Source organism: Sabethes cyaneus, chromosome 3 (assembly GCF_943734655.1).
Source record: "Sabethes cyaneus chromosome 3, idSabCyanKW18_F2, whole genome shotgun sequence".
In the NCBI taxonomy this organism is placed as follows: Eukaryota; Metazoa; Arthropoda; class Insecta; order Diptera; family Culicidae; genus Sabethes; species Sabethes cyaneus.
In genome coordinates this window covers 197,491,847-197,519,720 of record NC_071355.1, presented here as the reverse complement: position 1 = coordinate 197,519,720, position 27,874 = coordinate 197,491,847, and the positions used below count along the sequence as shown (strand labels likewise).

At 41.9% G+C, this 27,874-nt stretch overlaps 1 protein-coding gene across 1 annotated transcript; it reads left to right on the top strand.

Moving 5' to 3' along the window:
- Nucleotides 1-35: 35 nt before the first annotated feature.
- LOC128742915 (centromere-associated protein E-like) lies at nucleotides 36-24,728 on the top strand. The gene is made up of 27 exons (XM_053839411.1): nucleotides 36-305; nucleotides 552-964; nucleotides 1,021-1,279; nucleotides 1,375-1,563; nucleotides 1,660-1,836; nucleotides 5,293-5,628; nucleotides 5,690-5,800; nucleotides 5,866-6,052; nucleotides 6,190-6,317; nucleotides 6,399-6,476; nucleotides 8,345-8,584; nucleotides 8,649-8,753; nucleotides 8,935-8,997; nucleotides 15,362-15,436; nucleotides 16,170-16,253; nucleotides 16,328-16,459; nucleotides 18,746-18,895; nucleotides 18,954-19,058; nucleotides 19,113-19,268; nucleotides 19,361-19,522; nucleotides 19,590-19,763; nucleotides 23,296-23,450; nucleotides 23,525-23,717; nucleotides 23,785-23,916; nucleotides 23,984-24,339; nucleotides 24,446-24,530; nucleotides 24,592-24,728. Exons 1-27 carry the CDS (start codon nucleotides 81-83, stop codon nucleotides 24,691-24,693), a joined length of 4,572 nt encoding a protein of 1,523 aa, XP_053695386.1. The 5' UTR covers nucleotides 36-80; the 3' UTR covers nucleotides 24,694-24,728.
- Nucleotides 24,729-27,874: the final 3,146 nt, after the last annotated feature.

Genomic DNA, 27,874 nt, shown 5'->3' with positions numbered 1-27,874 from the left:
TCTCCTAAACTCTGTACCTAACAATCTTTTCACCGTAGCCGAAGTGTCACTTTTATCCCTCCAGTGTTTGAAGGTTTCCGATGGATACTGGACCGGTAAACCCTTCCATCGAGGATGGCACGGTGGCGGAGACGTTTGCAGCTGAAGATTTTTCACCCGCTGAAAGATGCCACCAGGAAGGTGGAGATTGTGGTATATGTGGCGAACCACGGCAGCTGACCGCGGATCTGGCCGAGAAGATGAATCTGATTTTCGAAAAACGTTTGCTGCTGGTCGAGAAGGAAGGGGGCGACGCTGGTTTGAAGGTAAGTGCCGACCGGAGCGTGACTAAAGTTGCATTGTAGCTTGTGCAGCCTTCCAAGGTCACTGAACCAAGACCACACGTAACAGGTGGCTCCTGTGAATGTGTTTTTCAAGGGCACGGCAGTCTTTCCCTCGTTTACAATAAAAAAAACCTTGAACAGAGTGCCTAATAACAATATTCGTATCACCCAGGATGGCTATAAGCGGCACCATAAAACCTTTATATAGAACATGTTTGTTTCTTATAGATTGAACTATACCAAGATTGGATTCGAGAACTGCGTACGATCAACATCAGTGTGATAGAAGCAATTAGAGTTATGCAAAGTACTTGTCAACGGCATTTGAATCGAATGAATGAAACACACAAGCGAAATCTGACGAAGTTTGGCCGAGATGCACAGGCACGCCTACTTAGCGACAGGGACAGTTTGCTGGAAGTAATTAGAAGAGCTCGTACCACAGGCCGGTGGGACATTGAAGGAATTAAATTTTTCGATATAAGTATTGAGGATATTTTTGGTAAGAAAACGGGAGAACACGTTGAGCTTCAAAACGATGGGCCATCCATTTCAGTGAATCTTGCGGTTTCTTCGCATTGCCAGCTTGAAGATATATCGCAGATTGATGATCTTAGGCAAGAATTGATTGCTAAGCAAAAGTATGTTCTATGGTTCTATGGCATAAAATAGGAAGTATAATATTTAATATTTTTAGACGAATTGACGATTTAGAAATAGCTCTGGGGCAAACTCTACTTAAAACACCTTCATTGCCTGGTAGTATTGAAGATTCTGAAACAGAGTTTATTCACGGTGGCATGGATTGTGGCGCCAGTAACAAGGAACATTTGCAACACTTGCGGCAGCTCATTAGTCACAAAAATGAAGAACTTGAACAGCAATCCTTTCAAATTGAGCGGCTTAATAAACTAATAGAAGAGTTGAAAAACAAATTCGATGATACGGAGACGCAGGTAAGAAAATTTTGAATATTCTCACAAGCTTTCTGCACATTACTTTAAATATTATGGTAATGGCTCAATTTTCTTCGTATTTCTATATTTTTTAGCTCGAACTTGAGTTAACTCGTTCCTTTGCTGATATTAAACTTGAGGACTCGGCTGGCCCAAACCGAAAAGTTTTGCAGCAGCTGCAAAACCTTGCACGGGCGAAGTCCGACCAACTAGAAGCAGCGATCAGGGACAACGAAGCTCTTCGATCGCAGGTTGCCGCTCTGAACGGTCAGCTAAATGCTCAGGTATGTAGTGCATCAATGCACCCACCCTGTTCTCTACAGTCTAGTTAGGTATACAATCGTTTGCAATTGCCCTACCTTTTTCGTTCGTCTTAACAGTTAAGTGTCGATAACCAATCGCTGGTAAATGAGATTAGTATTCATTACGACGAAAACCGTCGGCTCAAGAAGAAACTGTTGGATGTTGAACAGTCGCTGAATGAAGCTAATGCCGTCGTAAAGCATCGCAATGCAGTGATTTCACAGTTGCGTCAGGAGATTCAAATCTTGAAGAAGGTGTGTGATTTCTTCTTTTTTGCTTACGTAGGGTTTTGGGAATGTGGCTACTCACCGAACTAACATGGGATTGTTTTTTGTCTATCTATTAGATTGAGGTGAATTACAAGAAATTTAGAAACTATAGTAGAAAACGTACCGATAAAAGCAGTGTCTCAAGTCGAAAAGATACCGATTCTGACTTCGAATATCAAATGATCAGAAAAAATCGATTGGGCGACGTTGGCGACCACTGAAGGACGTGTCTGAAATATTTTATATATTATAGTTATTCGTAATTCGAAACATTATTTATTATTAAATTTCATGTTGTTTAAATGCGTTGGTTTCATTTATTGGGAATTGTGAAGATGAATATTTCTAGTTCAGCTCACATGACGTTAATATCAATAATGTTAACAGTTGCAATGGGCACTTTAGGATATTTCTGAATAGCGAGGAACAAGCAAGTCCAAACAGGATGAACATGTTGCAGGAAAAACATGATGAGGATTATGATCTAATTATAAATAACAGACAATCTGTGAAACCACCCGAGCAGTAGTAGGTTAAAGAAACGTTTAGAAAGCTGAAGAAAAACGACAACCCGTTGAGGGTCACGTCACTAAGTCATATTGAGAATCTAGGCACATACGACAAATACCGTTTGGAAGGTCTCATTTCCCAAGGAACATCTACTAGATTGTAACAACTAGAGGGCTTGCTTAAATTCTGCATACCAAGAGCTCTCCCATTTCTTTTTAATTAATCTATCGTTAGAGGAATCCTTTGTTCGCGAAGACCAGGACTGCTTTCGTGTCTTGTCTGTGCATTGCGGAGAAAGACACACTAGATTTGTTCCGTTGTAACAAAAGTAAAGCAAGTTCTTGAATAGTGTTTGAACTGTTTTTCGCAAACGAGATTCTTAAACCTTTACCTCCCGATCACACCTTTTCAGAACCTACTTTTGCGTTAAGGCTGGAGTTCTGAAGTATTTTTAACAAGCAGGTGATTGAAGGCAATCCGCTATTTTTTTATCATTTTAGACTTTATAACACAGACACAGCGAAAAAGCGAAGAACGGTTATGGTTTTGGGCAGAACGCCTAAAATAAAATTCGACGTCGACGCAGATAATAGCGATAGAACCGTAAATGTTCTAGCGAGAAAAAAGCATTATAGACTGCGTAAAATGCGCGTAAAAGCGGTTCAAACCGAGTTGAGAAAGTATGAAGAACAGGTCGCCAGCGAATATTCCTCGAGACGTGGTGGAAGGATAAGGGATTACTAAAAAGTCATGAACCAAGCTTAGACATTCGTTAATCAAACAGCACTCTACAGCATGATAACATTTGGCCTCACGTTTCCAAATCCGTTAAGACTTACTCGAAAACACTCAGATGAAAAGGGAAGTCCTGTCCCACCCACCATATTCCCCAGACATGGCGCCATTCGAATATTGGGTACTTGTTTCATTTGATGGCTCATCTCTATTTCTATCCATTTCTGCACGTGGGGTCACTGGAAACATCTAAAGGGGAAGCCCAAAGTCTTACTCTAAGACCGGTCACGTTTTGATTGATGGTCGGCACTTTTCAGATATTCGTTCGTCGACCAAACGTTGGTTCGAATCACTATGATGCGCGTCCGTTTGTCCAACGTATTTAGATCAAAGCCAAGCAGCACGAGTCCTAGTATTTGCACGTCTTTTGCCTCTCTGTAGGTACGAGACTGGCTTATCAAACTGGTCGTCACAGGTTTGAATCTCAACTGGGGAGTTCTTATAGCACCATTTGGATCCATCCCCACAATTGTCCTGTGCCCTAACAGCGGAATGTAGCACCAAGGTTTTGCTTTACTGTAGTAGAACAAACTTCATTACTGTAAGAAATGTTAGCACTAAAAACACACTGTTCCGCTACGCAGTGTTGCGAAGACCTGCACTCATGTGGTCAATTGTCTCACACACGCATACTCGTTCTGACAAACACGCCAACATAAGCATCCCTTCCGTCTCTTGCTCTAGGACGATTTTTTGCAAGTGTGTATTTAGCTAATAGCCACGGTCGTTGCTCCCGCTCGTCATTGCAGCCCGAGCAGCTGATAGCGATCATTCGTCAGGGCTCCACCCGCGTGTAGCATCGAAGGCGTAAGATAAACATGAAAAGTAAAAGTAATGCTGTAAAATCTGTATCCCAGGGCCCTATTCTCACAGTCACCTCACCTAAATTTTTCAGGTGAGGTGACAATGTGCGATTCTTCCAGTCACCTAGGTGACCCCGCTCACCTGGGTGACTGTACAAATCAAACGGGGAGCCGTTAGGTGAGGTGAGGTGACTGTGAGAATAGGGCGCGTGAGAGAAGTAAAGAGTTATTCATCTCGTGAGTGGGCTATGATAGCAAGAAGCTGCAAAGCTATGCGGTCGCGAGTGTGTAGGTAGCAGAATGTATGCACATAGCAACGGCGGCAGTTTGTCGTACGCTTGCGTCAGTCGCGTTGGATGCTATGCTTCTCATACTCGCTCGCGTGGTGGTAGGCATCATTTGCTTCTCGCTCGATGTGCAAAATTGCCGCTAGGCAAAAAATCTTCTATAGAACGATCAACGGAAACGGGAATCGGATTATGCTACTGTTGACCATGAAGAACAGAGAGTCGTCGATAGGAACAGGAAAAGGATTGTGGGTAATGGTCGAGCTGTATTCCGCCATTTTTGCACGAGGTGAAGAAAGAAGTGGGCCTCCCAGTTGGCTTCGAGGGGGGATTTTTCTTACACCCATATGATGGTTTTGCCACAAGAAGAGTGCAATAAAATTGAATTGTTACTTGGAAATTGCGGAAATTGACGTTGCTCCTGTGGAATATCCGGGTGCTTTATAAGAGGTAATAGGGTAGGACCAACCTTGAGCGTCTGGCCTGAAATGGCAGTGACTCTCTTGGATTTTATCCAGTGTCACTGCAGGGCTTGCACGGTTAATGGGACGACCTTTGGTTGGATGCCATGCATTGCTGGCTGTGCTGGGCAGTGATATTTGAAATTCGAAAGTTTTTCAGTTTCATCAATTTCATACGAACGCATTCTTCTATTGTGTTTAATGAATTAAATTTCGACCATTGGGGCTTTCTTAACATTAGTTATTTAGCTTTAGAAAAGGGTCGGGTTCACGATAATTTCATTGCTTGGTCGAATCCTAGTTGATACTATGATTGCATGGCTGATAGGCAAGGTTTCACTGAAAGGTACTTTTAACGCCCATTGGTCGAAGGAAACCAATAGAAAGACCAAATTGGTAGAGGTTTGCTTTTTGCTAAAAATATTTCACAGCTTTCGCACAACCTTCCCAATACTAACAACGTACCCAGCAGAATATTTCAGTGGTATTAATCCGTTTTTTATTGACCGTAGACTTACACACGTACTAAATTTCATTACGAATTATTTTGAGTTTAAAAATTTAACGGCGATTGTATCTCCCCAGAATACTGCCCACATTTTCGACTCCAACGCATTCGCTACCGACAGCATATCGCTATGTTCCTCCGAATCGGTTACCTCGTTCGGTAGTGCCCATTCCGATTCATCGATCGGAACGGTTGTACGATGTCCGGTATCGCCAACCGCACTGCGAAGCAGTCTGGATCGTCTGAGCGAAGTGAGCGAATTTGAAATGGAACAAGTTCAACGGCTCAAAATTGAACTGGCAGAAATGGGCACTCGCCTGCAGGAACTTCAGTCCGTCAAGCAAGCACAGGACGAAGTAATTGCTCAACAGAGTGGAAAGCTGCACGTTACGGAGAGTGAATATAAGATTTTGGTTTGTTGGAACTAATTAAAGCACTGCTTTTGCGTTTATATAAATAATGTTGATTTTATAGCGAGATGAATATGAAAACCACGAAAAACGCCTGCTTATAATGCGAACTGAAATTTTGAGGCTAATTAAAATACTCAGGGAAACCACCAAAGATGTTTTCCCATTGCCACAGGTATTTTGTTTTTGTTAAATGCAAGCGATCAGCAGACGTTTCCTAATATATCTCTTTACCGATAGAACATTGCAGCAGTCGAGGAATTAGTTCCTCAAACATTTACGACTGCCAATTTGGAAGATCTTTCGGGTGATATCTTCCAAACAGACAAATTAATCCTAGGATCTCTGCAGCAGCATTTTAACAGTATTACTCGCCACTGTTTATTGACAATTGCCGAACAAAAAGAACTAAGGAGAGATATAACAGGTACGCCAAACTTGTATTATTCTTTTAAGTAATTCATAAGTGTTCTAATAAAAATAACCTATAAAATGTCTAATGACTAACATCTTTAATATTGAGCATGCCTGCTCTAATGCGCGTTGTTTATATAATCCATACAGCTTTGCAGCACGACAAGCGTAAACAGGCCGATCTGATAGAGAATCTCAAAAATGGTCTGATTGCCGCAGAACGTGCCAGTCAGCTAGAATCTCAGAGGATTGCCGATCAAGCGGAATCTTGTTGTAAGGTATGAGTCATCCGTTCAATCGAAGACGAACGAAAATTGCAAATAAAATGGTAAAATTCCTTTCTCGTACGTTTCCAACAGTCTCCCGAGTCCTTCGCCGCCCAACGAGTACAAATGCAAAACGTCTTGCGTGCCGTGGCCGAAGAAATCGCCTATCTGGTATGTTCATTTGTTTACCCTTGCTTCCTGTTGATAGTCTAAGTAGATGCTCTTAACTAGACGCGTGGGTCTGTCTATCCTAAATATATCGTGGTACCTGCTGTTCAAACTATCTGTTGCACGCCGCGCAAACGGGTAAATAAACACAACCGAGGATGGATTAAGCCACCGACTTGACAATGGCTGGTTAAAGCTGATTGATTCGCTCCATAAACTGCACTCGTTTCATTGCAGTAAAATGGTGTGAAACGGGATAACGAAGCGCGGAATTTAACCCACATTTGAATTGTCAATGACTATTAATAGCAAGTTAAGGTTTGTTCTTTCCTGACTGTGGAAAGGAAAAAAAGTGAAAGTGGAAAAGATCTTTCTCCATGCAAGAGAGCGAAACGATTCGTACACTTCACGATCGTTGCACGTGTTAATATATTTAGATATTTAGTTGGAGTCTTAGGATCCCCTGTCAGTCGTAGCTGTCAACTGGTTTACTTCCATCAAGTTAAGCGCGGTGGGTTGGCGCCGAATATTGCGTCGAAAGTTGAATGACTTCTTCTTAAATTATGGTTTGCTTATCGTTGTTGGGCACCTGTAATACATCAATCTTAATAGAAAATTATGGAAAATAATATTGAATTGTTATCAAGATGGACCGATTAAAGTTCCTGCATTAAAATTATGTAATGCAACAAATTCAACGAAAAGTTCTTGATCCCCAAACAGAAAACTCCTTTCAGGCAATCATTAAGCAACATTTGTTTGTATTATTGCTTAATTCAGAATAAACCTGCAAAGTATACTTGGGTATACCAGCTTCAAACAAAATCTCTAGGTGCGTTTTATTTCGGCAATTGCCAAAAATTTGGTCCTGCTTTAGTTGAAATGTCACACATAAGTTCGGCAATTTCGGCTACTTTTATGATTTGTAAGAGGTAATTTAAAAACAATCCATCGTTTAAAATTTTCTGCTTTCCATCACAGATTCTCCGAATCTGTTCAGCCTCTACAGGCACGCTGCGCTGTGACAGTAGTATTTCCCATTTCTATTTTGCTACGTGTGCAACTGCAGACTATTTTTAGAGAATTATTCCCAACAAGCTGTCTGCTGCTTCGCTGCATCTCGCGGAGGTCGAACCGCAGCACGTCAGTTGCATGCTGTCGAATCAAATTAATTTTTCTAAGTTTTATGCTCTTTTTTGTCAGCTGCGACTGATCGGCCTTGCGCTGTGTGTGAACTGTTTGTAAACTTTACGCGCAAGCAATTTGCTTTCATCACCCTAGGCTTGGCAGGGCAGAGCATCCGAGTCCCATCCCGTTTCGATCGGGATGATGATTATTTGAAGATGTCTACCGTCATCACTGCGAGCCGGTAAAACACCACACAGTTGTGGGTGTTGCAACGTTGATGCATCTGTTCCTGCCTAGAGTCACTTTTTGAGGAAAACAGGAGGTGGAGTATGAAGATTTTTTTTTTCAAAAATAAACAGGTCCGGGAGCAAAGCAGCGGTACAAGAGAATCTAGCTTCTTCATTCATTCTTAGTTGAAATGTTCAAAATTGTTTACAGAAACCTCCACCCATTGACATGCCGAGACGTTAATCTATTCGAGTGTACTTAATGCACTTAACGAGCGCTAGCTTTTCCTCTTTGGTTGAGCATGAGAGAGAGGAAATCTGTTGGATTTCGAGTTTTTCACGGTTTGAAAATGTTTGGGATGCTCAGTATTAGTGTGATTCTCGGACCGGTCGTAGCGTGTAACATGTAGTGAACGGGTCGGTTTCGTGCGTGTAATTTTATTGGACAGACCAAATAAAGTGCAAGAGCAGCTGCTTTAGACTTATTACGTAGACACTACAATGGGCATTTTCCAGCTAGGAAAGGATTTGCCAGACGATACCTTAAGCTCGTTTTCCGAACTGGACGCAACGCCCCTGCATTGTTTGATTGAAAATCTGAAACAGGAAATCGAGGCGAAAGATTCATTACTTCAGGGAAAGGCAGACACTATCGTTCAGCTCGAAGAAACGATTACTTCTAATGAGAAAGAACTCTATCGATTGAAACTACGGCAAGATTCGGTGGAACGAGAACGGCTGAGTTGCAACAAGAGGGTAAGAATATGATTTGCTTGTGCTTGAACGTATTGAGAAACTTCACCTGTTTTCCTTCAACTAGATTGAAAATTTGCAACGAGCACTGCAGGATCATGATGAAACGATTGGTAAACTCAAACAACAAAACCAAGGGCTCGAGTTACAGATAGACGACATGAAAGAAACTGTAAGTATGATTTAACGAATATCTATGTGCTGAATTTCCACGAGTATTACCTAACGTTTAGTAATGTTTAATTAATTTTGTTAAATCTTAAAATTTTCAAAAGAAAATCTTTATGTTTACAGTATTGATTACAGGAAAACAGTTTATTAATTCATTTTTTTTAACTGACTCGTTCAAACAGCTGCACGCATACAAAGAAAATATTCAACGTACAATCGAAGAGAAAAGCCGTGTGGAAGACGAGGTAAGTTTTCTTGCTAATTGAGTTTTCTTGAATAACTGTATTTACTTTTTCGGAGCATTTTGGTTTTCCCTAAATGAACCAGGCTGCGTTGAGTATACCGTTACTATGTTTTTAATTACATCGTGCAACGTCCTTCGTTGTAGTAACGACTCCTTTAAAAAGGGTTATTTGTGTTTGCGGTGTAGCAATAGTTTTGTAAATCTATCAAGATTTGGTCATGGACATTTTTCAAAGGTTATACCTAAAATAGTTTTAAGAGAATTTTGTGGAGAAAAAGCTGAATAAGATTACCGCATATTTCAAAGCAAAAACAACCCTTGGGTTTAACCGTCTTTCTAAGACTTGACCCTTCTTTATCGACAAACTTCGCAGCTGGCTGTTAGAGTACAGCACAGTTACGGGGCTAGTGCAACAATCCTACTGACTATCTAGCAGTACCGCCTAACCGAGATTCGAACATATGACGACTGGCTTGTTAGACCAGCATCGAACTTCGAAGCTATTTTAAAGCAAACAACGTAAGTTTCAGTAAGTTTTTGATATTGATCTGGTGATATTGAACTTTTGTCTTATCTAGAAACGTGATTAAGTTTAGCTCATACGATCGTGTTTCGGAAATGCTTACGTTACTTGAAAAATGCATTCAATCGTGTGAACAATTGTGGATTTATTCCACACTTATATTATAATCCAAGGCATCCAAATTAACAATGAAATGAGTGTAAAAGTCCAGGAAAACTTGTGTACACCAAACTGAAAGTGGTTTTTTTACCAATCATAATAAAGCGCAGGTTAGGCAAATCGTGCAAGCGTATTCGTATTACACCTGTATCATATAATATAAGCAATCAAAGCGCTCGGGAATTACGTCACAACGTCGTTTGTTTTGTTCTTATAGATTGCATTGAAGTTTTTCAACCTCGTGGTGTAGTTGCCACAAGCACCTAGTTTGTTGTATCAGTTTTTTTTACTAATAAATATCCTCCTAATCTGTATATTTATTATCATTGGCATTTTACCGAGTAGCATTCTTCCTAATTGAATCCCAGCCTCTAAACAAGCTCCGAACCTCTTCTGTTTTTCTTCTTCTGTGATGATTTAATAAATCGAACACCAAATATGAGAAAGTGTCGGTTTCAGCTCACCTCACGCATATCTCTAGTGTACCGCAGGGAAGTAATTGAGGACCACTTATTTTCGTGCTACTCATCATTCATCGTGCTAGCATAATTGGCATAAAATCACAATGCATACTTGTTCATCTACTGGTAAACGACGTAATTCTCTTATTGCTTTGGAAATCTTCCTAACCTAGCAGGCGAGAGCCGGGGTTGCTCGTGCTCTATTAAGAAGATCTCCTCATTTAACTCGGTTTTGGGCTCGCAAGTCGTGCACACTATGCTCCGCTATTCCTAGTACCGGTGCGATTGCTGAAAAAAAGTTTTTAACCAGATTATCGGCCGACATCCTTGTCTGACTCATTGCAGCTTTCCGCATTTTAGTAGACCTCAATGAATTTCTCTCAAAGCATCGCGTGCAATTCATGGTTTATACATATGCACAATTCACCGCCGTCGATAGTCAGCAGCACCGCCGTTATTCAAAGAGCGGTCTACGAGTCATCGGATGAACATCCTTCATATGACATACACTACTCGCCTGCTTCGCCGATAATGCATCCATCGGCTTTTGATATTATCACGAACATAGCTTTATTGTGAACATCGGAATTTATTCCAAAAATTGATTGTTGCGCATTGAATGTGGTCAATTCTTCGGCTATAGCATGTCCGGGGATGCCCGAAAATCTCCAAAATAGTATCACTATGAACAGAGCTTCTATAGGAAGCGTTCTATGCGCAGCTGGAAGCAACGTACGACAGGTGCTCACCACGGAACATCAAGATCGTCATCGGAGATATGAACGCCTAGGTCGGCAGGGAAGCAATGTATAGACCGCTGATCGGGCCCCATAGCCTGCACTTTGTTACGAACAATAGCGGCCAGCGATGCATCAACTTTGGGGCCGTGCAATAATTACGTAAGGGCTTTTTCTTCATTTTTGAACCCCCCGTCCCCCCTATATAAGATTTTGTAAGATTCTGGCCAATCCTCCCTCCCCCCATAAAAACCTTAGTAAGATTTTTTGAAATATCAAAATGCAAGTTTTATTTAAAATGTTAGACATTGAAAGAATATTGAAACAGTCAACAAAGTTCAAACAAGTTCATAAAAACCAAGTTTCAAACAAATTCATAAAAAAACAAGCAAAATCAATTATCTGCTGTAAATCCCTTCATAGCCCACTCACGAACCGAACGTATTACAGCATTGAGGTTGTCAATAGATGTTGGTATATGTTCAGAAACTCACTAGCGTACACATAATTCTGGCTTTAATTTTCAGAAGGTCGCATAATCAACCCTTTTGCATGCATTATGCGACCTTCTGAAAACTGAAGCCAGAATTTGCATTGATCCACTCTACATCTTCTGAACACGTGTCCTCGTGCAGTAGCATACAAAGAACTTCTTTGCCTATTCTAGATGACACGCGACATGGTCTTACATTCCAAGAAACATTTTTGTTGTACAGTAGCTTATCAAGCGCTTGTTCCCTTGATACAGCTATACATTAGCTACTTTTAAACAAAAATGTTTGTAGTGATATCATAAGGGATTTTGCGGCTGCCTTGCGGGATTGGGATAGGCAATTGCAACCGAATATGTTGGAATAATAGCATAAACCGATAACATCAGATGGCTCTGGAACAAGTAGGTCGCCTGATGTTTCCCTGAGTGGGCAAGGGTAAAATACTCAGCAAGTTGCTACGCATTTCCTTGTAGCATGAAGGATTTTGACACTTCACAACTTAACTCAACAATTAAAAAAAATTGTAACAAGTAGCATGAGTTGCTATTAAAAAATTTGAATTTATCATAATTTTTTCGTGTATGAAAATCTTACGTAAGAAAAGATTAGGCCCCCCACTCCCCCAAATAAGATTTTGTAAGATTTTGCAGAACCCCCCCTCCCCCCATTATGCCTTACGTAATTAGTGCACGGCCCCTTTGCAGCTTCTCGAGCTTGGTGAAGCACTTTCTTTCCCTACAAAGTCACCTGGAGATCATCTGACCAACGAACCTCGAGCCAAATCGACCATATTCTCATCGAAGACCGGTTTTTCTCGAACATCACCAATGTGTGCTTCCTACGGGGTGCGGATATCGACTCAGACCGTTACCTAGTAGCAGTACATGTGCGCTTAAAACTATCGATGGTTCATACCTCGCGACTAATTCGGCCTCCTCGGTTCAAAAATTCGGCAGCTAAACAACCCAGGAGTTGCCGAAAACTACGCGCCCGTACTGGATGAAGCTTCCTTCTTCTGTGAAGCTAGATGCTTGGACCCTCGAAAACATATGGAGTATGATACGCTCGGGCGTCAACGTAGCCGCCATCGCGGTGCTAGGTGATGAAACCTCGAGCGCACGAAATGATTGGTCTGATGAGGAATGCCAAAAAGCGATAGGGAGGATAGCTTGGAAAAACTATTTAAGCATATCCACGAGAGAAAATTTGGCTAAGTATCGACGAGCGTGGAATAAGTTGACCATGATCCTGAGGAGGAAAAAGCGCCACCAGAAGGACAGAGATCGTGAGGAGCTGGAACAACTATTCCGTCCAAGTTTTACAAGATGGTGAACCAAACTCGTAAGGGCTACACACCTAAACCTGACATGTGTGGGGACGAGGGAGGGGATCTAATCACAAACGAGTGCAAGGTGGTTGACAGGTGGAAGCAGTTCTTCGATGAGCACCGCAACGGCGATATAGCAGATGGAGACGCAACGAGAGTTAACCTAGGAGTGCCTACAAATGACAACAGCGTGCCGGTTTCCGATCTCGAAGAGATCCAGCTAGCAATCGGTCAGCTGAAGAATAATAGAGCCGCCGGAAAGGGCCAAGAACTTCTAACAACGGCACTTCACCGGATAATTTCAAGAATTTCGGAGGAGGAGAAACTACCGGAGGAGTGGATGGAATGTGTAGTCTGTTCCATCTACAAAATAGGTGACCGGCTAGATTGCACCAACTACCGCGACATTACGCTGGTCAACGCTGCTCTCTCAGATTTTGTTGCGTCGTCTATCCCAAGATAGCAAGATAATTCGTAGGGTAGTCTCAGGGAGGCTTTGTGGGGGCCCGTGCTACTACGGCTCAAATTTTTACTCTTCGACAAATCCTCCAGAAATTCCTAGAGTACAACGTACCTACGCATCGTATTTTCGTGGATTTCAGAGCAGCATACTATACAGTTAAACACGAACAGCTATGGCTGATAATATACGAGTACAGTTTTTAGGACAAACTGACGCGGCTGATCAAAGCTACCTTGGAACGAGTGATGTGCCACGTCCGCGTGACCAGAGGGTTGCGGCAATGGGATGGACTGTCCTGTATGTTATTCAATATTGCTATTGCAGGTGTAATCTGTCAAGGGGGCATCGAAACGGGAGGTACACCCTTTAAAAACCGCATCGAATTCGGCAAAATTTTGACGAAATCTCAACAGCCGAACGTTCGATAAATTGGCATCTTTAGTAACGTTTGGTAACATAATAACTTTTATCGAACGGTCGACAGTTGAGATTGCGGCAAAATTTTACCGAATTCGGTGCTTTTTTGTAAGTGTATACGATCTTCGCAAAAGCAGCCAAATCCTAGCCTCATAGACGACCTCGACATCATTACTGGAAACCTTGGAACGGCGGAGGCAATCTACGCCAGACTAAAAACGAAGGCTGGGAGGATAGGGTTACAAATCAATGCGTCAAAAACCAAATATATGGTAGGAAGAGGCTGTGGAGAAAACAACGTTCACCTCCCTATTGATGACGATGAACTTGAAGTGATTGATGAGTTCATATTTTTGGGATCTCTGGTCACCGTCGACAATAATACGAGTAAGGAGATTTAACGACGCATCCAAGCTGGAAGTCGAGCCTACTTATTCCTCCGGAAGACGCTTTAATCAAAGGGCATACGCCTTCGCACGATGTACAAAACGCTTATCAGACCGATAGTAACTGTAACTTTGTTTTCGGGGGACATACGTGCATTTGCCATATGAGAACGAAATGTGTTGTGGACTATTTTTGGCAGAGTACAAACGGAAAGCGAAGAGTGGCGTAAAGGTATGAACCACGAGCTGCACGCATAACTTTGAGAGATTGCTATCATATTCCTGGCAAAAGTTTGGAGACTACGGTGGACCGGCCACGTCTTGATTGGATGACTGTGTAATGAAATCCGTACTCTTCCAGAAACCCACCGGCACCAGGAATAGAGAGGCCCAACGTGCTAGATGGCTCGACCAGGTTGAACTCGACTTGCGTATGCCGAGACACTCAACGAATTGGCGACAAGTAGCATAAGACCATGTACAGTGGAGAGGAATTCTGGATACGGCAAGAGTCACTCCGGTTCTATGCTGCTAGAAGTAAGAAGTTAGTAACGAAAAAACGCCGACTGTCGTAAATTACGCAATTGTTTCGCTTGCTTCTTAGGCTAGCAGGAGAGAGCTGGGGTCGCTTGTGATCATTTAACTCGGTTTTCAGCCTGTAGGTGGTTTCCAATCAGTTCAAATCATTGTGTACACTATGAACCTCCGCGTCTATTTTCGGAAGGGGTCACAGAAAATAAGTTTTGGTAAACATAATAGGATTTCTATAAAAGCAACGCGTGCAGATTTCTGCTCATGTGCTCATGTCATGACAATTTTCCGGCATAGATAGTCTGCAGCACCCTCCATTTGAATACTTCAAGAATGTTCTCAACTAGTACAATAGCTATTTCAAACCCATAGAAGAGAAGTCCAATTAATAGTTGGTATAACTCAGTAGAATATCATTAATTCGATTTGCCGCATTTTGACGTTCGTTTAGAACATGTGCAACAGTGCAAGTTGATATCAGTCAAACTATCCGTTCAATTGCTACTAGTTTTCTGTAAGTGTACAATCGCTTTTAAAATACACCATCTCACAAGTTATTTCTGGCGTACCGCAAGGTTCTCATCTGAACTCTTTTCTTTTTATTTTAGTTTTTAACGAAACGTTCTTTCTTATTAAATCTACATATGTGCGATTATCAAAGAGTTTAAGCACATTATATTATTGTTAATATTTTGGGCCATTCAAACTATGCTGTGCCATGCTAGGCAATTATATTATTTCATTATTTTTATTGTCCAACTATTGAAACGAGTCATAAATTCACAATTTAAAATCTTGTGATTATCCAGCAGTACAATCATTGTGCCTCTTTTCTTCTCTCTGTTATTCTTCCCTTTCACTATACAGTGTAAAAACCAGCTGGTTACCATTTCCAACCTACGCACCGCCCTGGAGGAAACGAAGCGCAACAGTAGCTCCTCCGTGAGTTTAACTTCTCTAATGGGAAGCAGTCCGACCGTTCCGAGTCCGAATGTCTACCAATCGCAGCATCACAACTACCACAGCAGTACTAACATTAACAGCAGCCACCACAATAATAACGGCGGAAGCGGAACTTCCTACTGGAGTGCCTTCTGGCGCGCGATGCATGATTCTTGATCATTTTCCCGAATTCCTACTTGCAGCATTTGTTTTTTTTGTTGAATCTTTTTCCCTCTCTCTCTCTCTTTCTAACATATTTTTATCCAGACTCACAGGAAGGGGCTTCGTCCAAGTATCGCTCAAAGTTTGAATTGTCCTAGTAGCCGATAAGATTATTTATTATTTGCTTGTTAATTTAAACACTATGACAGTGACATACTTACCGCTTTTTGTAGCTCTTTGATGGAGTGAACATGAATAGCACGTTTCGATGGTTGTTTTAAACTAACAATTTAAGTGTTTATATTTTGTTAACCAAGTGCCAACGTAAAGTATTAAGCACCTAGAAGTAAGGCAGAGTTTTATATTATGTTGAAATCAAAATTTCGAAATTTCAATAAAATAATTTATTACAATTACTATCTTGCCAGTACACTATGAATATGATTTAAATCGTGTTTGCTGTATATCCCATCACTAACTAACATAGATAATGATTGGTAAGTTATTATTTTGTTTTGAATCATTTTCGCTTCAATTCAATTGTTGAATGATTGTTTTCAATTTGTTATAGGTTAACCATTTAAGAGAAGTCATTGAAACTTTACACTTACAAGTTTCGATGCTTGGTGAACAACTAAATCATGCTTTTCGGGAGGTAAGTCAAAACCATTTGCAGCAACCACTTTTATTCGTGTCTTGATGTGTTCCTCTGGTGTCGTATACCTACAGAATGTGACCAAGGACAGCGAGCTTGAACAGTATCGGGATTCGAATCTGCAGTTGCGTTGTCAAATATCGGAGCTGACGCGTGATTCCATCGAGCTTAAGGACCTCGTAACGTTGTTGGGAACAAAGCGGGAGGTAAGACAAGTAGAGCAAGAAACCATTCAAAGTGGTGCCGAATTTATGCTATCGTTGAATAAATTTTGCTATATTGACACATTTGGTATTTCTATTCATTCATGGTTATGACGGGGTGCGGTGGTGAGCAGGAAAAATAAAAAGGAAATTGAATTGTCTCTATTCGTTCGTGTTTTCCTGTCATCGATTCCCTCCACTTGAAGGAAGGTGACGATAGGTATTTATTTATTGTTTGCGCCAAGATAGAAAGAAAAATGCATGATTTTATTATTCAATTCGAGTAACACTAAAACTATTGAGTTGAGTAAAATTATCGATTACACTTAGAGGGTGTTGCGAATCAAATTTGATCAATTGACTTAATAAAAAAAAATATTTTTCTTTTATAGTTTATTAGTATAAAACACAGAAAAAACTATTCATCTAAACTTTCAGTTAACCATATCGAATTGCCGAGCCTTTTGTTTAGCTTTTGCCATCAGATTCTTTATAGCCATCTCATCCACTTTGCTCACAGTTTTTAGGACTTTGGTAAATTTCACTTGACAAAGCCCCAGTATCTCTCGATTGAGCGAAGCTCTGGCGTGTTGGGATGTCATTGGCGGTATGCCAGTCTAAGCCCTTTGTAGCGTAATGGTAGGATACCAAATCAGGCCAAACCGGCCCAAAATTTTTAATCGTAACTACCTTTATTTGGTGCTTTTGCATTAGGACGGTTCTTTGTAGAAAGCTAGCTAATATGTTATAGAAAGTTTTAAATGATATCTTGCTCCCAGGATAGATATGACGTTTGAAATTTGAACGATTATATCTTCATACAAAAAATGACTAAAGTTTCGACATCGGCGGTAATATAAGCGAGACAGCGTTGGAAACGGGGCTCTCCTGTCACGGAATGCTAAAATACTTGTTACACGCGATGTGTCTTGGTGGCTGCTTCCTTATGGCTACACACTATAGCAATGCTAGATAAGTGAATATTATTAGCACATAGCGTGCTGGCAGAATTGGTTCAGAGAAAGGACTTTCTTCTACTGTTGATCAATTTCGCACCTCATAGTAATAACAGTGCAAATTGCATTTGATGAGTTCTGATAAGACGCTACTGCTGCTAGCTAATTAGATTGCAGATGTTAATTAGGAAGTCTAATTGCTAAAATTGATCATGCCTTACAACTACCATATTGCAACCAATGGACATAATTTCTCAATTTTTATGTGATGAAATTACGACGAGGCAATCCGTTGTTTGGTCCTGTGACCGCACCTTCCCTCATGACTTGAAATAATTACAGTTACGGTACCAAATGGGCCCTATCTATCGAGTTTGGAATTCCGCGGGTGGAAGTAATGTTGTAAATACGACATAAAATAGTGTACCGGAAAACACGAGCAATATGTATACGCTGTTATACAGGCTGCGGTACAACCGAACCATGTCAAGCGAATTCTTGCCCTTCTCAATTCGTAGGTTCTGTGGCACAGGATTTATGTTGACGGAATAGTGTTTGATGGAATTGCGATACACGACGAATCAAACAAGGAGCGGGGGAAAATGTGTGAATCGTTTATCTAGAAGTAAACGCCCTATAAAGTCGAAGCAGGTTTAGTTACGTTTTGACAGTGCATGAAGGAAGGTTGATGCGGTTAACTGTGTCGGTGCTACTAAGGATTACGATAATATCGCACCTCCGTAGTGTGGCGATGGTTCATTGATTTTATTCAAACCTTGAATTATTTGAGTTTTTTCTGTGGATCTATAGTAACGAAGAGGAATGCAGTTCTAGGTCCAAACAGGTGTAATACATTCGAATATGCTGACATGATCTATTTTTTGAATTATTTTGGATGTTTGTCGACAATTTTCATTTCGCAACTTGTGCTTTTGTTTACTATGCGCGGGTGCTAATATCAATCACCAAGTTGCTTTAGTTAAGTTTTTATTTTAAAGATTTTTCTTTACTTTTGTCGAATTTCAATTTCTTAAAAATCTTATACTTAGTATAATATAGTTCTTTCGGATCACAAACAAACATGAGAAGCTTCGCTTGTCGATTCACATTCGCTCACATTTTAATTTGTACCGTAAAAGTTTGTTTTCTGTTTGTAACTTGCGTGATTACATGTGAGGTGAATATTACGAAACGTGTTTTGATCCATTTTAAACCCACACCTAATTGAATTAAAACTTTTTCTATCGTGCAAATTGCACTCCATAAGTTCGTTCTACAGGAGCGCAATAATTTAAAAAGTATATTAAAATTGTTGTTTTCTTTTCATGGGCAGCTCGCAGAACAAAAACAGCGCTATGTTGTGCAGATGAAAAATGAGCTGAACGGTTTGCAAGCTCAAATGGTAGCCCTGCAGAAGGAAATCGACTCCCGACAGCGCGATCGTGATTATTTGAGTTACTTCCGGAAGCAGTGTGCGGAGATGGTAAGTTTAAAATACGAGTTCAAAAACGCAACCGCAAAATTTTTAATAGGTAAAACAGGCATATAAATTCCACTTACAGGATATGGAACATCAGCAGGAATTGCAACGGCTGCGTGATGAAATTGAGTCGCTTAGCGTTCAACTGGTGGGCTGTAGTGAACAGGTGAGTGTGACGATTAATGTTCGATTGTTGATACAATTTGCTGTTAACGCCTAGGCTATTCACCACGAGCAGTGGTTGCAGGAGTCAAACGCATTGCAGAATACAATCACTGAACTGGAACGCCACAATGAAATTTTTCAAAAAAATATTCAATCTTACGAGGATACCATCGAACAACAGCAGCAAGAGCTTAGTGCTGTTAAATTTCAGGTAAATTATTTGGATTATGATTAGAACTGTTGAGCATCGATTCAGGTTGACATATTACTTTATTAATCTTTGGATTTTAATTGTGTAAATAGTATGACAACCTTACGAAGGAAGTAAGTACTCTTACGTCCTCGTGTAGTGAGAAGGATAGTAAAATCATTAGTTTAAACACTGAAAAGGAAAAGCTGTTAGCCGATTTAAGCTTACACAAGCGAATGTGCAAATGTGGATTCAATAATAGCCTGAAAGAGAGGGTGAGTGAAACAGTTCAACAAACAGTGGATTGATTAGGAATAAACACTGTGTTTTTTTATATTTTAGTCTAAAACTCCCGTTTCCCATTCGCTGCAGAAACAAGTGGTTCAAAAAACGCTGGAAGCTACCAAAGCAGCCGATGCACTCAAACAGAAAACTGTTGAATTTAAAAAGTTGGAAACCAAATACGTCGAAGAGAGAATCAGATTAACGGAACAATCAACTGAATTATTTACACAGGTACGTACGATATAATTTCTAATTAGATTTGGCGCTTTACTAACCGTAAAACCTGTCAAAATTCATTATTATTTCAGTATCAGAAGATAGGGAAGAAATTTCATGAGCTGGATTTTTGGATGATTTACATTAAAGTGTCAAAAGAATGCTTGTTCAATATTTTATTTAATAATTTTGATGCTAAAATACACATTTACATTTCATTCTGATATACATGACAAGATAAGTAACAGTCATTCGCTGAGCTAGCCAAATTTAAGTCGTTTGGCAAGTGAGAATTTTAAAAATTTAGGTCAGTCGACCTCGTTTACTGTTTGCCGACTTGTGTTGATGGCCAACAGCAACACAACATTTCAATCTAATCAGTTTTGTTGGGAAATATTGTTCAAGCATAGGACCTTATCATGTAACTCGCGTCGAGACCTTTATCGACTGGTCAATTTAGGTATTATAGAAACCGAGCACGATACGCTGCTTTCGATTGAGAAGACTCAGATTGAGAAGTAACTCGATTGAGAAGACCGCCCGAAAGCTAGTGATCCAACTGTCAACAAATGTCAAGCAAATTTGTTTTGGTCGCGGACAAGTATTTCAGTCCGCTTTGTTTTTCCGGTATTTTTTACAGTATTTTCGTGATTTCATTTACCCCTGAGAAAAACCTAGTGTTTTTCCGCTATGATAAATTTCGCTTGACTGAATCACGCGCTGCCTTAAAGTGTAAAACCAGCTATGGTTTCTGCCAGTTGAAATCTCGATGTGAATCGAGGACCCGTATTGTGGAATAGAACGCCTGAGAGAAATTTGTATGCAGAGTTGAGGAGAGTTAAGCCTTGATAATTACTACAGTCCAGGTAGCTTCCTGCCCTTTAAACCAGTCTTCAGGTAGTTCTTCATCAGCCCATGACCTCAAGATTGTCTGATGGATTTTTTTTTGTCGGAAGATTTGACCACTGCGACCATCTGATGGATTACACAGGACAGCTTTTCGCTGCCGACTTTAGAAAGGTCGGATTATATATAGTCATTCCTGGACCTACCTGGCTACCTGGAAGAGCAGTAATATGCTAAGTTGGAGCGGCTGTATCGTTTTCAAGAAACGCAAAAGTTCTACCAAAAACTGAACGGATCCCGGAAAATTTTTGGTGCCGCGGGCCAAAATATATTGGGATAAGAATGACAGTATTCTGACGGACGATCGTGAGGGAGCAGGTGGCCAATAGGCAGAAGCAGCACTTCGATGAACAGCTGAATGCGCCCAGGCGGAGAACCATGGCGGCGAGAAAAACGATTTTGACGGTGTAACAAACGGGGAGGAGGTGCTAGCCCCAACGATAGGTGAAGTTAAGGAGGTCATCATGTAGCTGGGAAAGATAGCATCGGAGTTGAGCTTATTAAAATGGGACCAAAAAAGCTGGCCGTTTGTATACACCGGCTAATCGTTGAAATTTAGTATACGGAACAGCTACCGGAGGAGTGGAAAGATGGGGTTATCTGCCCGATCTATAAAAAGGGTGACAAGTTGGACTGTGAGAACTATCGAGCGATCACCAATCTCAATGCCGCCTATAAAGTGCTGTCCCAAATCAGTTTCCGCCGACTGTCACCAGTTGGGAACAGATTTGTGGGAACTTATAAAGCCGGTTTCGTCGAAGGTCGGTCTACAACGGATCAAATATTTACACAGCGGCAGATCCTCCAAAAGGGCCATGAATACCGAGTTTTCACGTTGACTTCAAAGCCGCATATGATACTATCGACCGGAAAGAGCTATGGAAAACCATGGACGAGAACAACTTCCCCAGGATTTATTCAAATCACACTTCGTCAAGGTTGTGATCTCTCATGCCTGCTGTTCAACATAGCGCTACAATGTGTTATGAACCAAGGGGATATCAACACGCGGGGCACGATCTTCAACAAATTTAGTCAATTCGTCTGCTTTGCCAATGACATGGATATTATCGGCAGAACATCTGTTGCTAAAGCGCGAAGCAGAAAAGATTGGGTTAAAGGAAGATATTTACGTCTAAAACAAAAGACATGCTGGCCAGCGGATCCGAAGCCGATCGACGCCGCTTGGGTAGTAGTATAAAGGTCGAAGGCGATAAGTTTGAGGTAATCGACGAATTTGTCTACCGTGGCTCTCCGGCAGACAATGCTATTGGATGTGTATTATCAGCGGAAGTCGTGCTTATAATGGGCTTCACAAGCAATTGCGGTCGAGCAAACTAAGCCCCCGTACAAAGTGTACCCTGAACAAGACACTAATTGGACCGGTTTTTCGCTACGGGTATGAAACATAGACAATGCTTGAGGAGGACCTGCGAGTGCTCGGAATTTTCGAAAGACGAGTACTAAGAACGATCTTCGGCGGCATACAGGAGAACGCAGTATGGAGGCAGAGGATGAACCATAAACTCGCACAGTTCTATGGCGAACCCAGTATCTAAAAGGCGGCTAAAGATGGACGGATACGATAGGCAGGAAATGTTGCAGGAATGCCGGACAACTACCCTGCAAAGATGGTGCTTGCCTCAAATCCGGTAGGATCAAAGCGGCTAGGAGCGCAGCGAGCAAGAAGATTAGACCGGGTGGTGCGAGATCTGGCGGAAAGTACTCGGTGTCCGAGGAATTGGAGAGCGGTAGCCCACAACTGAGTTAACCGGAGAAACCTTGTTGAACAGGCTTTGTCTTAGGACGGTAAGCGACTTAAGCAAGTATATACAGGCGTTACTAATGTTCTTCAGTTCTTCGACTGTTTGTTCACCTCATCCAATGTTGGTTGATCCACAAATCGCTGCATGAGGCTGACGATGTACAGAACGCTAATTGGCCCTCAATAGTCCTATAAAGACGTACGTCCGCTAACCGTGTTCGAACGAAAAAGATATCCATCATACATCTGGCAAAAGTCGCAAAATTACGGTGGGCCGGCCAAGTCTTGAGGATGACGGACGAAACCTGTCCTGTTCAAGAAATCCACCGGCACCAGACATAGAGGTGCTTGATGACTTGACCAGCTCGAGGGTGACTGATAAGTGTCAAAACGTTCGACGAATACACGACGAGTAGTCTAGGAGTGGGTGAAGTGGTTCCAAGGTGCTCAGCAGAAGAAAAAAAAGTTAAGTTCTACCAAAATTAACTAGATATTGTTACAGCACTTGACGCTTTGACATCGTTTTCGTATATTGAAATGGATGCTTTGTCGATGAAAATGAGAAGCTTGTCCATCACTGGTACAAAAAGCAGCGTGCGTTTGAGACTTCCTTGTAGTGCACCTGAGCAGTTCATTGGACTGCTTAGCTGCGAAATTTGATCATTAATTGCAATCATTCTCAGTAGTGGAGCGGTGGTGGTAGATAGTAGATGAATATTGGGTATTTTCTAGTGGATTCCGAGACTTGTCTGATTATTAATCAATTATTTACTGATAGACTGATACGTTTGGATTAAGTAGCACTGAATATGAAACTGTGTAACCATGACAGATATGTACAATATAATAATAACAAATCCTGTGTACTACTTACAGATCGGTAAACTAAAGGGAAAAAACTCAAATCTGGAGCAAACTTTATTCCACAAAGAGGAACTGATAGAGCGTTTACAGCAAACCTTGAGAGACGTTAACCAGCGTCTAGCTGCCAAGTCCGAAGCCGCCCATAATATGGAAACAAAAAATGCCAAGTATGATCATACACAGATTATTCAATCGATCAAAATAGCCAAAATTTGTTTTCTAATCCACCCACCCGTCTCAGTCTGTCGCAGCTGTTGGAAAAGTTTCGCGAAGACTCCACCGTTCGGGAAAAGAAACTAACGGAAGAACTGAACAGCATCCGGAGAAGCACCCAGGATCACAGGAACCAGCTGCAACATTGCGAGAATCAACTCGCTAATCAGCAGGAAGAGTTACACTCACTGCGGGACAAAGCGGATGATTTACTGAAAGAGGTTCGTTCGTTTCTTATACCTGTGTATATCTTCTAACTTACAGGTACTGTTTAATTATGAATTTTAGCGAGACACCCTCAGGGAGCAGGTCCAAGATTTCAGCGAAAAGCTGGAATGTGCATCAGGAAAGGAAAGCGCACTCTGTGAAGTGTTGAAAAAGCTCCAAGAGGACTTGTCCTTCAAAACTAAACGTTTAGCGGTTTGTTCGAAACATTTTTGTTTTGCTTCCAGCATTTTTCCATCAAATTGATACATACAACTTTCAGGAAGTGGAGGGCAATTACCGTGACATATACCAAGCGTATCAAAATCTGAAAGGCTACAACGAGGATCTCGCCAAACAGAGCCAGCTTACGCGAACCCACTTGGACAACTACCGGAAGCTGGTGGAGTTTAAGCGCCAGACAATGAATACGCTTGAATTGGCGCAAAAGTGCGCCGACGAATCGCAACATCGGGAGCAGGCATTCCAGCAAAAGATTGAAGAGCAAAAACGATTAATTGTGAAACTACGAGAGGATCGCGTTAAGATGATAAGAAAACTCTACGATTATCACCGGGACTCGGTGATATTGAACCAAAAGTTGGAAAATTATCAGCAAATTTACAGTGAAAGTCGCAGGTGAATACTCACAGTTTATGAATCATATAAATCTGTCGATTGAACGTAATAAAGAGTGTCATTAATTTATTAATGATTTTTATTTATCACCATGGTCTGTTTCTAGAACACTTAGCACTTCGCTACATCAACCATTCTATCCAGAAGCTTATAAGTTAGTTCGATCGAACAGCGATCCGGCCTGTAAGGAGGTTTGTATCCACACTGATTGAGTAGGAAACTTAATGGTTGCCATTTGGTTATTCGTTTTAGAATGACGAGCTGATTCGGAAAATGGAATTTACCAGGAGTCGCATCCATCAGACTAGAGAGATTTGGCAGCAAGGAATGCAGGAGATTCTATCGCCCAAATAAGGTCCGGGTAGTTGCGGTAACATTAGGGACCCAGAATGCATTTTATCTAGATTTGTTAACTTGTTTCAAATCTTTCGTACAATTTTATATATTTTATATTGCAATTGTTTAGTATTTACATGTAAATGAAATTGTTTTCTAAAGTAGCGTGTTGTCATCTGATCCGAAAATTAAAGCGCGAAAATATTTGTCTAATTCATAACTAGTTGCTTAAAACTGTTCACGAGATGACGAAAGCAGTTAGGTCTAGCTCACGATGTTATAGGCGGGCATGCAAAATTGTTTTGACAATTCGGCCATTAAAGAGGCGATGAGTTACTCGGTTCACGAGCACCAACTGTTAATGGCCACAATGAGTTTCGGTGGCTTTCACTTTGTTAGTTGTTGTAAATGGCTGAGATAGCTCCAGCAGTCTAGGACTGCCTTTTTCAACTCCGGCTATCGTGATAATCCACTAGGAGTGAGATTGGTCACATCGCTTTCAGTTATGGCAATAGGAGGTTTTTGAACAAAGAAGTGGTCGGGAGTTAGACCAGATAAATCGTCAGCAGAGTCGAAAAACGGGAAGAAAGAACTGTAATTGAAGATAGATTCAATTTAGACGCCGATGGTTTGGAGTCAAGGGTAGGAAGGAGCTACAAACATAGCTCTGGCTCTCTCAAGCTCCCACCTGGCGCCTCGACGCAGATTTAAGTCAAATGATGACGGTCGATGGCCGTACCCGGAAATGCTTCATGTACTTACTGAAGCAGCTAAGCTAGGAGGTGCGAACTAGAGCGCCTGTTCTCGAGGTGAGGGGCGGCTCACACAGCGTCTGTCTCGTAACGTGCGGCTGAATATGAAATGCTGTATCCCGCAAGCTATACCTAAGATGGCAGACCCATCAGCGGGATGTAGGTATCGCGACCCCGGTGAGGTAGCATACCGAAAACTCAATTACCACGAACAACGAAGAAAGAAATTCAGGACGGAGCAATCGGTATAGGACACGGCAAGGGACAAGGAAACGATTTAGGGATAACGATTGGAAATTTGGTACCTGGAATGTCCGAACTCTCCATGAACCGGCGCGGGCTGGTTTGCTTGCTCGAGAGCTGCATCAACTCGGAGTGGAGATCGCTGCTATTCAGGAAGTTCGGTGGCCAAATTCCGGAGAAAGCGAGTTCCGTGCAGTAGACCCTATTGCAGGTACTTCTTTCAAGTACCACATCTACTACAGTGGCGGTAAGAAAGCAGAACATGGAGTCGGTTTCGTAGTGTTGGGAAAACAAAAGCGTCGAGTTGTCCGGTGGAGGCCCGTAGATGACCGTATATGCGTGTTGACGATTAAGGGCAAATTCTTCAACTATAGCCTAATTAACTTATACGCAACGACAAATGATAAATCCGATGATGCTAAGGACGAGTTTTACGACAGGCTTGAGAGGACCTATGGAGAGTGCCCAAAACACGTCGTGAAAATCATCATCGGAGATGCAAACGCGCAGATCGGGAGGGAGGAATTCTTCCGTCCAGTTATTGGAAGACATAGCCTGCATCTATCGACCAATGATAACGGTCTGAGGCTAATAAATTTTGCCGCGGCCTGAGGAATGGCCATCTGTGGCACCTGCTTTCAACGTTTGAATATTCGGAAACACACCAAATGGCATCCAAATGGAGACTCTAGCTTTCAGATCGATCATGGCTTGATTGACGGTCGACACTTTTCGGATGTTATCGATGTACGGGTTTTTCAGGGACCAAATATCGACCACTATCTCGTAGTGAGTAAGATTCACGCAAGGCTGTCGAACACGGCGAAAGCTCGCACTGAGAGGACGCTGCGTTTCAACATCCAGCAGTTAACGGTAGACGGCGTAGCAGCGGAGTACGCCAGGAAGCATGACCAAAGAATTGCAGAACAGCAAGTAGAAGGAGAAGACATAAATGGGCTGTGGAGGAACATCCATGGGGCCATCGAAACAGCTGCGAGAGAGGTGGTATGCACGACGCGTGGAAGACAGCGTAACAGCTGGTTTGATGCCGAATGCCAGAGAGTGACCGATGAAAAGAACCAGGCCAGGAGTCGCATGCTCACTGCGGCAACACGTCAAAGCAGAGAGAGGCATAGAGAGACTAGAGCTGCGGAAAAAAGAATCCATCGTCTAAAGAAACGCGAGTACGAGGAGCACGTGCTCGCCGGCGCAGAGGAGCGACACGCTAGCAACGACACACGGAGTTTCTATAAAACGGTGAGATGCAGGAATTTTGCTATGCCTGTGATGTCAGGATCTGGGAGGAAGAACAAATGCCGGAGGAGTGGTTGGATGGCCTCATTTGCCCAATTTTCAAAAAGGGATATCGACTGGAGTGTAAAAACTATCGAGGAATTATATTGTCCAATTCTGCCTATAAGGTGCTCTCCCGTATCCTGTTCTGCAGACTGAGACCTTTAGCGGAGTCCTTCGTCGGCGAGTACCAAACTAGTTTTCGTGGGGTTTACTCCACGACGGATCAGATGTTTACCCTGCGTCAGTTGCTAGACAAGTTACGGGAGTACAACTTGCAGACACACCATCTGCTTGTGGACTTTAAAGCGGCGTATGATTCAGTTAAACGACATGAGCTGTGGCAGACAATGCTAGAACATGGTTTTCCGACGAAATTAGTTACGCTGATACGTGCGACGCTGGACGGATCCAAATCATGCGTTAGGATAGCGGGTGAGACCTCAGCTGCTCCCGTGACGTTGGATGGACTGAAGCAAGGGGATGCACTCTCTAACCTGTTATTCAACATTACCTTGGAAGGTGCATTACGAAGGGCAAACGTGGAAAGGAATGGAACTATCATCACGAAATCTCACATGCTTCTTGGTTTTGCGGATGACGTCGATCATCGGAATCAACCGTAAAGCAGTGGAAGAGTCCCTTTAAAAAGGAAGCGGCGAGATTGCGACTTACTATTAACACCGCCAAAACGAAGTACATGGTTGCTGGTAGGGAACGTGGGAGCCCAAGTGGTGTTGGTGCCGAGGTGGAGTTAGATGGGGAACGATATGAAGTAGTGGAGGAATTTATATACCTTGGTACACTCGTGTCATGTGACAACGATGTAAGCCGCGAAGTGAAACGACGAGTTGCAGCCGCAAATCGGGCTTTCTACGGATTACGTAGCCAGCTGAAGTCCCGTAGTTTGC